Here is a 15,584-nt window from a genome sequence, read left to right as displayed (position 1 = left end):
AAAGTCTGGTCTTTTGTGTATATGTATATGTATATATATATATATATATATATAATATATATATATGTGTGTATTTTAACAGAAGAACAGATAGGACAGAAGAAAAATCCCATTTAAATTCATTAGACTCTATTTGCGACAGTGTAGTTTACACAAATCACCACAGGAGGGCGAAACAATTTTCATTTTATAAGACTCGATTTGCAGCGGTGTAATTCACACAAATCACCACAGGAGGGCGAAACAATTTTCACTTTATAAGACTAGATTTGCAGCGGTGTAATACACACAAATCACCACAGGAGGGCGAAACTATTTTTATTTTATAAGACTCGATTTGCAGCGGTGTAATTCACACAAATCACCACAGGAGGGCGAAACTATTTTTATTTTATCCACCTTATTCCTACGCCCCATGACGCTTTGCGCGAATTATGGGTGTAACTTCCGTTCTGTAAACAATCAGTGAAAGGCTCGCTCTATGTATGAACGCAATACGTTAAAAAAAGTGTCACAATGAGATGACATTAATCGACTCACCCTTCAACCATCGAACATTAAAATGAAATTTAACAGTTTAAAAGAATCAACAAGGTATACTTTCAACAGACCATAAATAGCCCCAAAAGCACGAGTCTTTGGTTAAATATCACCGATCTGTATTGTATAACAAGCCTTAATCAAAAATGTTCATTAACTTCAGCATTATGTGACACTATATCAAAGTGATTTCCGTCATTTTGACAGATTATAAATTGCATTTACCTGTGAAAACAAACCTGGAAAGAGACGTGAGGATTTTAGGAGAATAACGAGAGATTCTTCGTGCATTCCAGTGAATTATTAATGGAATATCGTAAATTAAATTCGGGAGAACAGACCACAAATGTGCCGTATATGTTGTCCTTTTTCATACTTTTACAGCGGATTGCAAAGGAAAAAATAAAAATCATCACGAGGAAAATAAAGCAGCGACTGAAAAGAGCTCTTGCCATAGATATTCTTGTTATAATGTCACGTTAAAATACCAAGTATAACGTTATTCTCATAATGTCTGAAAATAAATCATGAAGGAAAATTGACAGCTCATCCAGTCAAACTGACGGATCAGCTTTATTTGTAGGGCAACCTTATGATTTGAAATGATTCGTTTCAGCCTTTTTGAATGGAAGTTCTCCAAACCGGAAGTGCCACCCATAATTCAAAACGCAGTAAGGTCATCAGGAATAAGGTGGATAAGACTCGATTTGCAGCGGTGTAATTCACACAAATCACCACAGGAGGGCGAAACAATTTTTATTTTATAAGACTAGATTTGCAGCGGTGTAATACACACAAATCACCACAGGAGGGCGAAACAATTTTTATTTTATAAGACTAGATTTGCAGCGGTGTAATACACACAAATCACCACAGGAGGGCGAAACAATTTTTATTTTATAAGACTCGATTTGCAGCGGTGTAATTCACACAAATCACCACAGGAGGGCGAAACAATTTTCACTTTATAAGACTAGATTTGCAGCGGTGTAATACACACAAATCACCACAGGAGGGCGAAACAATTTTTATTTTATAAGACTCGATTTGCAGCGGTGTAATTCACACAAAACACCACAGGAGGGCGAAACAATTTTTATTTTATAAGACTAGATTTGCAGCGGTGTAATTCACACAAATCACCACAGGAGGGCGAAACAATTTTTATTTTATAAGACTAGATTTGCAGCGGTGTAATTCACACAAATCACCACAGGAGGGCGAAACAATTTTTATTTTATAAGACTAGATTTGCAGCGGTGTAATACACACAAATCACCACAGGAGGGCGAAACAATTTTCACTTTATAAGACTAGATTTGCAGCGGGGTAATACACACAAATCACCACAGGAGGGCGAAACAATTTTTATTTTATTAGACTCGATTTGCAGCGGTGTAATTCACACAAATCACCACAGGAGGGCGAAACAATTTTTAATTTATAAGACTCGATTTGCAGTGGTGTAATTCACACAAATCACCACAGGAGGGCGAAACTATTTTTATTTTATAAGACTCGATTTGCAGTGGTGTAATTCACACAAATCACCACAGGAGGGCGAAACAAATTTTATTTTATAAGACTAGATTTGCAGTGGTGTAATTCACACAAATCACCACAGGAGGGCGAAACAATTTTTATTTTATAAGACTAGATTTGCAGCGGTGTAATTCACACAAATCACCACAGGAGGGCGAAACAATTTTCACTTTATAAGACTAGATTTGCAGCGGGGTAATACACACAAATCACCACAGGAGGGCGAAACAATTTTTATTTTATTAGACTCGATTTGCAGCGGTGTAATTCACACAAATCACCACAGGAGGGCGAAACAATTTTTAATTTATAAGACTCGATTTGCAGTGGTGTAATTCACACAAATCACCACAGGAGGGCGAAACACTTTTATGTTTATTAGACTCGATTGGGCGAAACAATTTTTATTTTATAAGACTAGATTTGCAGCGGTGTAATTCACACAAATCACCACAGGAGGGCGAAACAATTTTTATTTTATAAGACTAGATTTGCAGCGGTGTAATTCACACAAATCACCACAGGAGGGCGAAACAATTTTTATTTTATAAGACTAGATTTGCAGCGGTGTAATTCACACAAATCACCACAGGAGGGCGAAACACACAAATCACCTTCAAGACCCCTGCGTCACCCGAGTAGCTAGTTAAAAAGGCCAAAAAGGCCACTTTACGATTTGTTGAATAGTGCAACTTAAAGACTGTTTCAAAAGAAAAACATACACATGTTGAGCATGTAGTACACATGAAATACATCTGTTTATGTGCCACGCACCTTATTCTGTATCAAGACACTTTTAATTGAACAATAGAGTAGAAACGTCTTGTAAAGAGGAGTTTATTACAGTACATTACTTTTGACAAATCATATAAAGGGATATAGCAAGATATGCTAATTTTCTTAACACCAAACTGCATGATACTGATACTCCACATTTTTTGTTGTAAGCCCTGAGACTGAAACCTCCATCAAGACATTAAAAAGCCAAGCTTCGGCCAATGAGAAAAACGTTCTGCACATTAACCTGATTTGCAGGTTTGCATCTGAGGACTAAGCTGAAGCACAGAAACACTGCCTGCACATAAGACGGTCAAAAAGCAGCGTTTTAGCCATCGATTTTCAGATCCTTGGCCACGAGCATCGCTGTGACGGGGTGCAATGCTCCACGGTGCTCCTTAAAAGTCTTCACTGCCTCGTCGCTGTACTTGGGGAAGTTGTAAACTTCCCTAAAAGGGAAAGAGAGAGAGAGAGAAAGGAGGTCAGCAAGTGTGCTTTTAAAATAGTCTTGAAGAGCTCTCGACAATAAAAACAGAAGTTAAGTCAAAGAAATGTTTGGTTGCTCATGTCAGCAAGGAAATTACAAAACTTTCTGTAACATCCCGTTCCTTTTGGGCCATTTTCAACAAGTGAAAGTGGGGTCACTTATGGCTGTTTTTGGTCCAATCATGGACATCTCAGAACAAATTAATGAATTTACTTAAAGAGCGGGCGAGTGAATTTCATTCTGCCCTGTTCGGTAGCCATCTTCAGCGCCAGGGGAACAGCTTCCTCCCAATGTGCCCTCACACAGACACGCAACCACCTGCACAAACACAAACAATTTGCCATGAAATACTGAAATACATGATAATCAGATAATTGAAAGAAACAGGTCTGCTGCTTACCTGAAGCGAACCTCTGAGTTTTTAACACTGTTCAGCTGGTAGACCTCCTGCATCTTCTTCACATGGGACAGAGGAAGAGGCTCCTGATACAGGCAATGCACAGAGGAAACAGACAGACACATTACAAGACTAATTCTGCTTTCTGTTCCTCTCTGTCTTTTGATCTGAAGTGCAAAAATGTGTTTGATATGGTACAGCATTACTTATTCTGCATCAACATAATGGGGACAGACTAAATTAGATCTTTAAATTAAAATTTTAAAAATGTAATCCATAATATATATATCATACCATGTTTACTATATATATATATATATATATATATATATATATATATATAAAACAGGTTTACATTTGAAATTGAAGATTAGGTAACAGTTTTAACTTATTTACTACCTCTTGGAGTAACAGAGCCACAAACTCAATGAGTTGAGGAGAGTTTAATTGCTTCACATCTGCTTCAGTGAAACTCGTAAGGTCCCCTTCTTTTGCCTAAATTGCACGAACAAACAGAGAAAGAGGAAGAGAGGGGTTTGTCTTAAACTCAGGTCCCCTTCTTTTGCCTAAATTGCACGAACACACAGAAAGAGGAAGAGAGGGGTTTGTCTTAAACTCAATGTAATTTAGAGAAGCTTGAAAACTGAAAGGCTTTGGTGTAGTATAAAGGTAGAGTAGGAAATGTTTCATAAACACTTTGATTGAAAACACTGGTTGAACTCTCCTCACATCCTGATAGCAATCAATAATAGAAGTTGTCTAGATATAAAACAAAATGTACATATATATTTTGTGGAAGTCTCAGGACAAAAAAATGCAATGATAGGACATCCTACCTGCCTGCAAACATATTTCCATACCTCAACACACCCTGCTCTCACAGACACCGCACATCATCAGCGCATTTCATAAGGCTATGCAGAGTTGTAGACAGTTTACAGTTCCTTCTGAACCAAAACAATGAGCTTATGCTGCGTTCATGCCATAATTAATAGATTGCAACCCTTGACATTCTACTCGGAGCTGTTCATGTCCTCGGACTCATAATTATGCGTTTCTATGTCAACACTATCAATGCCGAAATGAATCTGCAGGAGTCAGGTGGTACTCTAAGTTGTTTATGTTAATTATTTTTTTAATGTTATGTGCTTTGATACACGAGGTAGTTTAACGCCGTCTCTTGTGACCAGGGCCGGAGTGGGACTAATTTTCAGCCCTGGAGTTTCATACCTTAGACCGGCCCACTTTAGTTCCCGACCGACTATATTAAAGTAATGTAATTAAACCCTCAGTATATAACATAGCTGTCAACATTGAACATTGAAAATAAGGGAGATTTCCCGGGATCCATCCCCAAAATAAAGGATTTTTTTTTTACACGATTCTTACCCACAAACTTAAAAAAGCACTAAAACAGTCTAAAGAGTTGATGTTCCATTATGTGTGTGTGTGTGTGTGAGAGAGAGAGAGAGAGAGAGAGAGAGAGAGAGAGAGAGAGAGAGAGAGAGAGAGAGAGAGAGAGAGAGAGAGAGAGAGAGAGAGAGAGAGAGAGAGAGAGAGAGAGAGAGAGAGAGAGAGAGAGAGAGAGAGAGAGAGAGAGAGAGAGAGAGAGAGAGAGAGAGAGAGAGAGAGAGTGAGTGTGTGTGTGACGTGTGTGTGTGTAGGGGTGTGACGGTTATTATATAACCGTGAGACAGACGGTTATAGTTGAACACCGTCATTAGAACTCTATAACCGCCAAAACCGTGTTATTAAAATATTTGTATTTTTTATCATAGAGAATGTTTAAATACTAATATCATCTTACGAGGGAAACGGAGGCGGAGTTAGTGGTGCGATCGGAGGCTGAGTAGGCTACTGGAGATGATTCGGGAGAGGTCTGTGCACTTTTACCGATCAGAGCGCGCGCTGACACGGAGTAAAAGCCTTGTTTATGCTCGACGCGTCCGCACAAGGTGTGCACGGCTAAACATGAAGCGTTGGGTGCGCAAGACCGGCAAGACCCCATTTCGCTTGGCTGTGTGCACGGCTTCTTTTGTAACAGCGCGCGCGGCGCCGCATCCGAATGGATGAACGACTTCAAGCCGAATCTGGCCGAGCTTGTACGTCTCACACAATCAGAGCGTAAAAATACGGGATATTTTACGGGAAAATACTAAAACGGGAAGACCGCGGGAAAAGAGCTAAAATACGTGAGAAACCCGGAAAAAACGGGAGGGTTGACAGCTATGATAGTATATATAAGTCTGCAATAGTGCACTGTTCTGTACAGCCTTGTAATTCATTGTATTTTTTCAAATATATAATTTTCTATTCAGTGCAATAGCGGTACACAGGGTTTTATAAATACAAAGGTCCCAAAAGTGATCTGGGTTCGGGGGCATATTATTTTTCCACTGTCATTGGCAAAGAACATGTATATCTGTGTTAAATAGGAATCCATTGTAATAAAGTTATTATCTTTCTGGGCACAGTATGCAATATTGCTCTTCCTGCTCTCCTCTCTCATCTCGATCTCCTTCTCTCATTCTTCTTCTCTCAGTCTCTTTATCTTTAGGTTACCTTTGATTGATACAGTCTTTGCAAACTGATTATTTATGTCGGTCGTTTAAAACTTCTATCGTAAAACAGCTGTTTAGTTTAGCCACTTGCATCTTATCTCGTGAAGCGTCGCGTTGGGATTCGCGCGCGGCCCCGGCTCGCGCTTCTGTGAACATACATCCCGCTTGCTTTGATCGGTCATCTCAAACATTTTGCCATTGCCGACGAGCGGTGTTGAGTAGCTACTGAAGCAGATCCGATGAGGTCGGTTATCGTCGCAATATGCGAATCATTGCAATTGTTCGCACATCTCTAACAACTGACTTTTTTTGTGGGGCTGCGAGAAAATAACAATAAAAAAATAGTGGGGCTGCGCTGTGACTGGAGCATTCAACCCAGTGCAATGACAACACCGGCCCTCCTGGCCAATAATCCAGACCGGCCCACCGGGAATTCTCCTGGTGCTCCCGATTAGCCAATCCGGGCCTGCTTGTGACGCTTTGCAGACTCTGCTCTGGCTGTGTGCGTTCATGTGTTTTAGAGGAGGTGTGGCCTTGGAGACGCTCTGAAGGGAGGGTGCTTTCAAAGCTAGCTTGCTATTGCTAGCCTCTCGGAAGTTGCCTACCCTACCTTTAACAGGAGAAAGACTCACCTTCACCCATCTCTGGCACAGAGCCGTGCAGGCATCGGCCATAGTGGTGTCATACCTGTGCACAAAGAGGCCACAAACACATTATTTTGTGGACTTTCCAGAGACATAATGATTTTTAATGATTTCTGGTATTGCTATGCATGGGGTGACATTTTGTCCTCACTACGTAGGGAATACCTGAACCACACACACACACACACACACACACACACACATCCAAAAATGTGCTCTGGTGCTCACTGTGGTTTGACGGGGGGCATTCCTGGTGTGTGCATCCATGCATTCCAGTCCACTTTATTCAAGATGTCCACCTGACAAAGAGACAAATAGAGACATGGAGCACAAAAAAATTATTGTATTTTAATAGAACATAAGAGATGGCATGAACATTAATTAAAAGAACTAAGATTTTTTTTTTAAAAGAAAAGCTAATGGGATTTTATTCAATTTTATAATCCTACAGGAAAAATTATATACTTTTTTTGTGGAAAATGTAACATCCAATAGAATCTTATTTGATTTTCACAGGATATTAGTTTGATCCCATCATTAATGATTCTAAATGATGAGACGCATTCCATTAGCAAACTTTTTTGACAAAAACCTGGATCGAATATACGAGTATGTGTATTCCTACTTTACAGAGCTTTACTGGGCAATTTGCATAAAAAAATGATGGATGTATATATTCAAGTACATAGTGTATTAGTTCTCACCTTGTCTTTGAAGTAAGTGAACAGATAGTTCTTCCATTCCTCTGTGGTTACACTGCCATAAGCAAACAGCTGAATGTAAGACTTTACGAATCCCATGAAGACCTCTATAATTAAAGGGAGAGAAAGCTTGTTTTTCCTATAATTTATCTTTTGTTTAAATATTATATTTATATATATACACACACGGTATATTACACACACTATTAACATAAAATAATTTAATAAATATAATGATAAAGATTTCAATTCCGCAGCAGAATTACGAAACAACAGTCCGTGCAAAAAAGCAGTGTTTTGTAAGCTGCAGTGTTAACTCTTGTCTTAAAGTAGTTTTGGCACATTAAACTGGAAAAGTTTTGTGTGTGTACCTGGACCTCCCATCAGTTCCTCCAGATGATAAAGCAGAGCGAATCCTTTCTCATAGGGCACAGAGGAGAAGGCTTCATCCGTGTTCACCTCATGCAGATTTGGGACCAGGTTTGTGAGGACATTATTCGCCCCAAACTGCTTCACCTACAAAATGATACAACAGTGAATTACTTTACCAGTAAATTGCAACAGGAATTAGCCAAATAGACATTAATCTTCTGTCTCAAAAACAAAATTGCAAGGTCACAAATATAGTCGTCGACACAGCACATGCATGTAAAGAAGTTTTTTTTTAGGATTTGAGGAAGTTTAATTTTCTGTCAGGATCAGATAACTATTCAGCATCTCTGCTGGGTCAGCAGATCAGAATATCATGTATCTTTCTATCTGCATAAGCCGAGAACATGTTAATATTTGTCCATTTTTCTGTATGTGTGTGACTCACAGACTCTTGAAGTTCTTTCCATCCTCCGATGCCTTTAAACTGCCTGAGCTGTTCACTCTCCATACACCTGGCAATCATTCTCTCAATATACACCGTATGACCCTCGTTCAACCTGCAGAGAAAGTTCACTTGTTACAGATTAAAGGGGTCATATATTATAGAAAACAGGATCTAGCCTAGGGCTGGCTGATTCATCGAAGTGATCGAAACCTAAATTCAGAACCTCTAACTGACCTAAAAGTCATGTCTCTGACAACGCGGTCCCTGAAGCCAGATCACTTTCGCCTGCGTCCTCACGAAAGTTTGTCAATTGTAAGTGTTTTAAGGATTGCCAGTTTGAACATTCAAGCGAGTTTAGACCATTGGATGTGTATCATTATATTGAACTAATGCGCTGATATATTGTGGCACACGAAAACTTATACAGACTGTAGCTCGCACAGACAAACATTCAGGAGTGCAGAAACTCATTGTCAACGCTGTCCTGTGGTTTAGACTTAGATTTACTCGACTTAGAAACAGTTTTAGCATAGATTTTTCTACTTTTGAAGTAACTAACCCACAGCTCCACGATTAATAGTGTGATGGTATGACTTATTCACACACACAATCGCTCTCTCATTAATCCATTCAAATAAATAAATGTACTGGTACAGTGCTTTATCTGTTACTAACTGGTACCAATTCATCTGTATCTGATTTACAACGAGTAGAAAACTGTAAGAAATGTCACGACCCATAGACACAATAACTGATGAAAGTGAGCAGTCGGTGCAATAGCACTGTGGGCAGCACCATGACACTTTAAGCAAACATCAAAGTTTGTTTCCTTCAATTATTTTAAAATCACAAAGATAAGAAATGCACTTTCATTAGAAAAAAATATCCCACCTTTAATAGTTGAGCATATTTACAGCAGAAACCTTGTCAGTGAACTATGAGGGCCAAAAAAAAAAAATCCGCTCATTAATCGTAATCGAGGTATAAATGTTCAATTAATCGAGATTTTGATTTTAGGTCATATCGTCCAGCGCTAGCCATTTTGAAATAAAATAGTTCAGTGTACTTTGGAACAATGTTCTATTACAACCAAAAGAACATCACGGGAGGTGGAGATGGTGCATATTTTGCATATTCAGATCTGCATATGCAGGGAAAGCTCAATGTGTCGGACTGACCAGAAATGCTCCCAGGTCTTATTGGTCACCAGGTTCCCAGTCCAGCTGTGGGAAATCTCATGAGCGATGACCTGCAGCAAAACCATAAAAACAGAGCATATTCACATTAGCAGAAGATAAGAGGCTTAGAACAAATGCTCATTAACCTAAAAATGGTTTTAATTTAAAGGAAAAGTGCACTCAGGTGACTTACACCAGCAAGGGACCTGTCTCCAGCCTGAAAAAGAGCACAAGAATGATGTTACAAAACCCTGTACTTTAATTGAATGTGTCCTTGCTGAATAATTATTTAAAAAAATATTATTGGCCCCACACTTTTGAGCAATAGTGTATGCAATATTTTAATACATTTCTCTCCGCTTTCTAAACTTCTCGTGCAGCTGAAGCAGAAATTGAACCCTCATTGACTGTGGTTGACAATCTGTTATTTTTACTGTGGCTTTGCATGTCTGTGTGGATGCATCTACTAACTGCAGAGGTCTACAGAGGTACAAGTGCATGCATGAATGAAGGGGAATTATACAGACCAGTAAAGTAGGGGTGACAAATGTCAGGCAGGGGTTCTCCATGCCCCCGTATGGAAAAGACGGAGGCAGCACCAGGACATCATACTGGCCCCACACATACGGCCCTGCCAGACTCTCAGCCGTCTTCAACATGGTCTCAGTCTAATGACGCATAAGAGTAAAGAGTGTCATCTTCATCTGTTAACCACATCAGATAGCAAATGCAAGTCGTGTGCTTACTAAGATAAATAGATAGTGAGCGCCTTTACATGCACATTCTAAATCCAATTATGTGTAATAAGTCAATAATGCATGTGGCTATGTAAACACCTTAAAAGTGCAGTAAGTGATTTCTGAGAAACATTGTTGATATTTGAAATCAACCCCAAACAAACACAGCCTTCCCTTGGAGTATGGAGCAGAAAGGCCTCAGGCCTTCCCGTTTCGGACTCTCCAGCGCTGGAAAGCTTTTCTAATATTAACGATATTACGATTTTCTAATATACAGGAAAGTGTTCTAACTTTGAATTTAAGCGTACCCAGACAAAGCGAGCATTTTGCAGTAGGGAAGGAGGAAATATCTCAAACTCCGACTCCCAAGAAATTCTAAAAATATTTTCTCATCTCGTGCAGCCGAAGTAGAAGTGGTTCAGTCAAAATACTGCTTATTTATTTAACATCTCATCTCACATATCAAATGGAATACCTGGGCTCAAATACACGGTCATTGGTTTGCATGTAAACCAGAACAATGAGTTAATTCAAGAAGCTGATTTTTGGGAGTTATCAGTGTGCATGTAAACGTGTTCAATGTATTTATCACAATCTCTTCATTTGCTGAAAACCCAGAATCCTCAAAACCGAATCCTCATCTCACCTCTGAAAACTCAAACGCTGCCTCATCCACATACTCCTTCTCAGACCAAACTCTGGACCGGGGACCGATTTCCCTGAAAGCCACAACCAATGATTATTTACACCTGATATGGAAGCCGTGCACAGAAATCTTAAATGTAAAAACTGAGAAGTTCACAGAATCAAAAAAAATAATGGGCTTTTGAGAAGCGGATGCTTTCTTCAGGCCACAGGCTGGTGTGATGTTCTTGGTGTGAGAAACATTTGTTTGCCCACATTGCAAATGCTTAAAAGTGGCCATATTCAAGTCAATTTACAATGTAGGTCTACACAACACCAAATTCCACCCTTTTAAGGTCCTTAAAATTGCACCTTACTGTTCTTTTAAGACATCTATATCTATATCTAAATGGCTAACCTCTTTGAATGTGAAATAAGTAACAATAGCCACAACTAAATGCTGAACACTGAATATGTAAACTTGGTGGTCATATGCAAATATAAGCATGGTTGTGACATCAAAACCATGACAAAAAAAGAAAGAAAATGAGGGGAAGAACAACAGGAAAAGGATCACCTGCTTTCCAAAGCGCCAACTACAATGGCAATGAGGTAAGATGGCATGGGGACCTGCAAGAAAGACATTTTTCATTTTTGAAATATATTTTGAGATTTTTGGAAATTTGGAAACTAACTCTCCATTGAAGAAAAGGAAGAGGCACTGACCGGCTGTCTGAAGCGATGGATGACCCGGCTGCTGTCGCTCGGATCTGGTTCCTGACCATCACGCAATGCACTCATCAAAGCCACCAGCTCTTTGGGGACAGACACCTGAGAAATGGTCAAATGTACCCAGTGTTACCGGCAGAACAACCGTGGATTTTAATTAGGATGAATTTCCTTTCAGTTTAGATTTTTTTTTATAGATTGCGGCAAGCACTTCATTGCTGCTTCATTGAGTGTATGATTAGTTCTTTGAGCTTTTCATGCCTGTTACCTGGGCATAATATGTGTGCTTCACTGATGGAGTGTCCTGACAAGGCACCATGGTCCTACAGTGAGTGGCCTGTTTTGAATAGACAGAGTAAATGGAAAAAGTAAGAGAAAATGGAAAACAATCATACAACTGACAACTACAAATCTAAAATATCATACGAAAATACTGGAAAGTTTTAGGACTAAAAATAGTATTATATTTTAGTATTATTGACCCTGTTTACACCTGGTATTAAGATGCGTTTTGGTCGATCGGATCACAAGTGACATTCCCGTTTACATCTGGTGTTTTAATCCATCTCTTTTGTCCACTTTCAACCACTTTTGTCCTGATTTCTTTGAGGGGAGGGTCTATGGGTGGATAAATGTATGGGTTTTTTTCAGATCTTTCGATCTAATGAACAAATTAAGCTCACGCAATGTACATATGAACGCCGAAGGAGACGGCAGAAAAACATACGGAGAGCCGCAGCTTTAATTTCTGCTCTGAAAGCTGCAAGAACTACAACGAACGCTGTGAGTGTGTGTTAGAAATCAGGAATGGTGAGAGAACATTGTGTTTGGTACGTTTTTCATCTTCAATCCAAACTTGGGTCTCTGGCCAAAAAAGTTTAAATCCCGTCTGGCTAGCGTGCTTCCCATAATCTTTACACATTAGGTCAGTAGATGGTCTTTTGTGGCTGTTTGAACACATTTGACCACATGAGCGTTTACAATACAAAAGCTACCCGGTCAAATGCGTTTTCCACTACCTCTGGAAGTAGGCAAAAGTAGACAAGCTCAAAACGGTTTAGAGGCCTTTTTTTTTAGTAGATCAAGTTAAACTGAATGAAAATGAGAAATGCTGAAATAAGCTTAAATAAAATAGTAAAAAAAAACTACCTTAGTTAACAAGAACTAAGAATGAACAATACTTCTTCAGCATTTATTAAATCTTAGTTAATATTATTAAGTAACATTAACATAATACGTTATTAAAATCAAAGGTTGTATTTGTTAACATTAGTTTTAGTTTTAGCACTGTACTTTAATTAAATGCACACTTCTAATCAAACAAACACTTGGTAGAGATAGTTTCAAAAAGGTTTATATATATACATATATATAGTAGATCTACAAATGATAATGTCAGATGGGTTGTGGAATGAAGTAGCTCTTGATAGACTTTTCATGATAAACTTGTGAAGCAGAAGAACAATGTAACACTTTGGGTTGTATTGCAAGATTTCACAAATGATAATATTTCAAGGAAATTGCACCCATCTTCACATGCACAGGGTGGTTGTGGACAGATGAGAGATGGCGAGGAGGTACCTGGCACTGGCTGAAAAGGTATGGCTGTTTCTTCCCAGCAGTCTGTTTGGGGGACAACCACTGCAGTGCTGTGGCACTAGGAGGCGTCTCATATTCAATCTCCACAATCACGTGCTGCCCACTGAAACACACACACACACACACACAGATAATGGCAATACAACTGAAAAAGAAGAGGAAAAACTTTGCGCTGAATTTAATAGGGCTGTCAAAGTTAATATGATAACATTTAAGATGAATTATATACATTTTTAGTCTAAAAAAACAGTCAATGACTGCAGGAAGTTGCTTCAGGCTAATTGCAAATCCCTGTATGTACATTTGATACACTAAATTAATTCTTTGCATTTTGTGTATTATTACTATAACATAATAATTCAATATTATTCCCTTTGAGGATTTTTTTGTGTGTGTCAGATTTAGCTCACAACTTTGTTCACAAAGTATTGCGTGCATTTGCATGCGTGTTTAAAGCAGCATTTAGTTGGCAGTGAAAATCATATCAGAAATAACTTTACAGAACAGGTTTGTGGCTTTACCGGGACAGTTCAAAAGGCAGGGTGATCTCCAAAGGGGATCCTTTAAATTTATGCTGGGTCCCCAATGCAAACTGTGCAGCCTGGCCATTTGCAGAAACCTTAAAGATCGTCAGGTCCTTTGAGTCCAGAGTCTAGAAAGATAGCGAGAGAGAGAACAGAATGTATGCCTTTATCTGTTAAAAAAATATGACATTTAATGATATAATAACACAAACTGTCCATTTACTTTATGCTTACAGAACACCTGATAAGTATAACTGCATACATACAGATCATTATACAGACTGAAAGGATATAGTTTACAGAAAATTTCAGCAAATTTGCATGCCTTTTGGCATTTGATAGTAGATATTATACTGTGCATGTCACATCTTGTTAAAACAAGCCGTGGAAATCCATTTCTCACATTTGGTTGCATTCCACAACCCTGAAATGCAAAATTAGCAGGTAAGTAAGTTCATATTTATCTGAAAGCTTCTGACAAGTTTCACCTGTCTGTCAAGCTCAGATAAAAAGTCCATCAATGTGATCTGACAGCTCCTGAAATCAAAGTTCAGGCAGGCGAGGTGCAGTAAAGCAGGTACACAGTCCGTGACTTAATACACCTCATTAATGAAGAGATATATTTGACAGAATTGGTAATATGACCATCAAAGCATATGCGCATGCATTTACAGAAGATGATGGTTGAATAAATGTATCAAATTCATAAACAAGAAACTTTGAATGCAAGTCATCAGGTTACGTGAAGGATATCATAATTACCGTATCAAGTTCAGGTAAATATGTAACCTAGTCTGATCTACTGTTACTGTATGACAGACAGTTTTGACATGTATCGCTAAATAACTAGTATCTATTTTAATTACTAGTATTACTAAATCAATAGCGACTAGCACCTTTTTCTGTTTGACTTGTAAAAATCTATAAGATATTCCACTTAATCAAAATGATACAAAGCAACAAATACATAATAAAATCATACAGCACACTGTCTCTTACTCATGCAGATGTGTGTATGTGACTTGCCGTGATTAAGTCAAGCAAACAGAATCAAATGAAAACTGTACCAGAGAAGAGAATTTATCCTCCAGAACTTCCACAGTCAGGGCGACTTTCCCTTTAAGCACATGCCTGTCAAAGTCAACATGGTAAATGAGATTTAAGTGCTTGGTAGAGCACTTGGAGATAGAGGAGAACGAGCTGGGGTCTGACACAGGAGTCATGGTTGAGACAGAGAACAGTCAGCTCGCGCTGCCTCTAGAGTTTTAACCATAGACAGTCACGTGATACCGGCCGGTTAAACTGCATTGTTGGAGTTGGAGTTTTATATCCTGCTCTGCAAGAACGATTAACTACTGTCCTCTAGCGGCTGAGGGTGTTTGTACAACTTAAAAAAAAAAAAAAAAAAAAAAAAAAAACATTGATGTCTGTCGTCAGCAGGGTCGTTGTATTATGGATCATTTCGTAAGTTTTTAAAAGAATGGAGTATTTGGGGAAAAAAAAAACTTAGGTAAGATTTTATTTTATAGTGTCCTTGTTACACGTTACATGTAGTTACTGCAGTGATAACTACAATTCCAAAACAAAAACAAACTCCAATCCTAACCCTAACCCTATGTAGTAAATACATCATGTAGTTAATTATTATTACACAGTAGGCCTACTTTAAAGCATAATTGGGTGATTCTTCAATTACGGTAACTTTTATGTCCCCAGGTTATACATTC

The 15,584-nt window shown here is 38.7% G+C and overlaps 1 protein-coding gene across 1 annotated transcript; it reads right to left on the bottom strand.

Moving 5' to 3' along the window:
* Positions 1–2,903: 2,903 nt before the first annotated feature.
* Positions 2,904–15,116, bottom strand: lta4h (leukotriene A4 hydrolase). The gene is made up of 19 exons (XM_056245245.1): positions 14,925–15,116; positions 13,855–13,985; positions 13,316–13,436; positions 12,003–12,071; positions 11,732–11,836; positions 11,583–11,635; positions 11,028–11,100; positions 10,172–10,312; positions 9,838–9,861; positions 9,645–9,715; positions 8,467–8,578; positions 8,021–8,165; positions 7,653–7,756; positions 7,177–7,247; positions 6,937–6,991; positions 4,143–4,238; positions 3,747–3,829; positions 3,560–3,664; positions 2,904–3,308 (listed from the first exon to the last, which is right to left on the bottom strand). The coding sequence occupies exons 1-19, from the start codon at positions 15,078–15,080 to the stop codon at positions 3,188–3,190; spliced, it is 1,836 nt and encodes a 611-aa protein (XP_056101220.1). The 5' UTR covers positions 15,081–15,116; the 3' UTR covers positions 2,904–3,187.
* Positions 15,117–15,584: the final 468 nt, after the last annotated feature.

The sequence above is a fragment of the Rhinichthys klamathensis genome, unplaced genomic scaffold, assembly GCF_029890125.1.
Source record: "Rhinichthys klamathensis goyatoka isolate OS25496 unplaced genomic scaffold, OSU_Roscu_1.1 h1tg000029l_1, whole genome shotgun sequence".
Classification (NCBI taxonomy): Eukaryota; Metazoa; Chordata; class Actinopteri; order Cypriniformes; family Leuciscidae; genus Rhinichthys; species Rhinichthys klamathensis.
The sequence above is the reverse complement of the archived record's forward strand: the minus strand, read 5'-3'. Positions and strand labels throughout refer to the sequence as shown.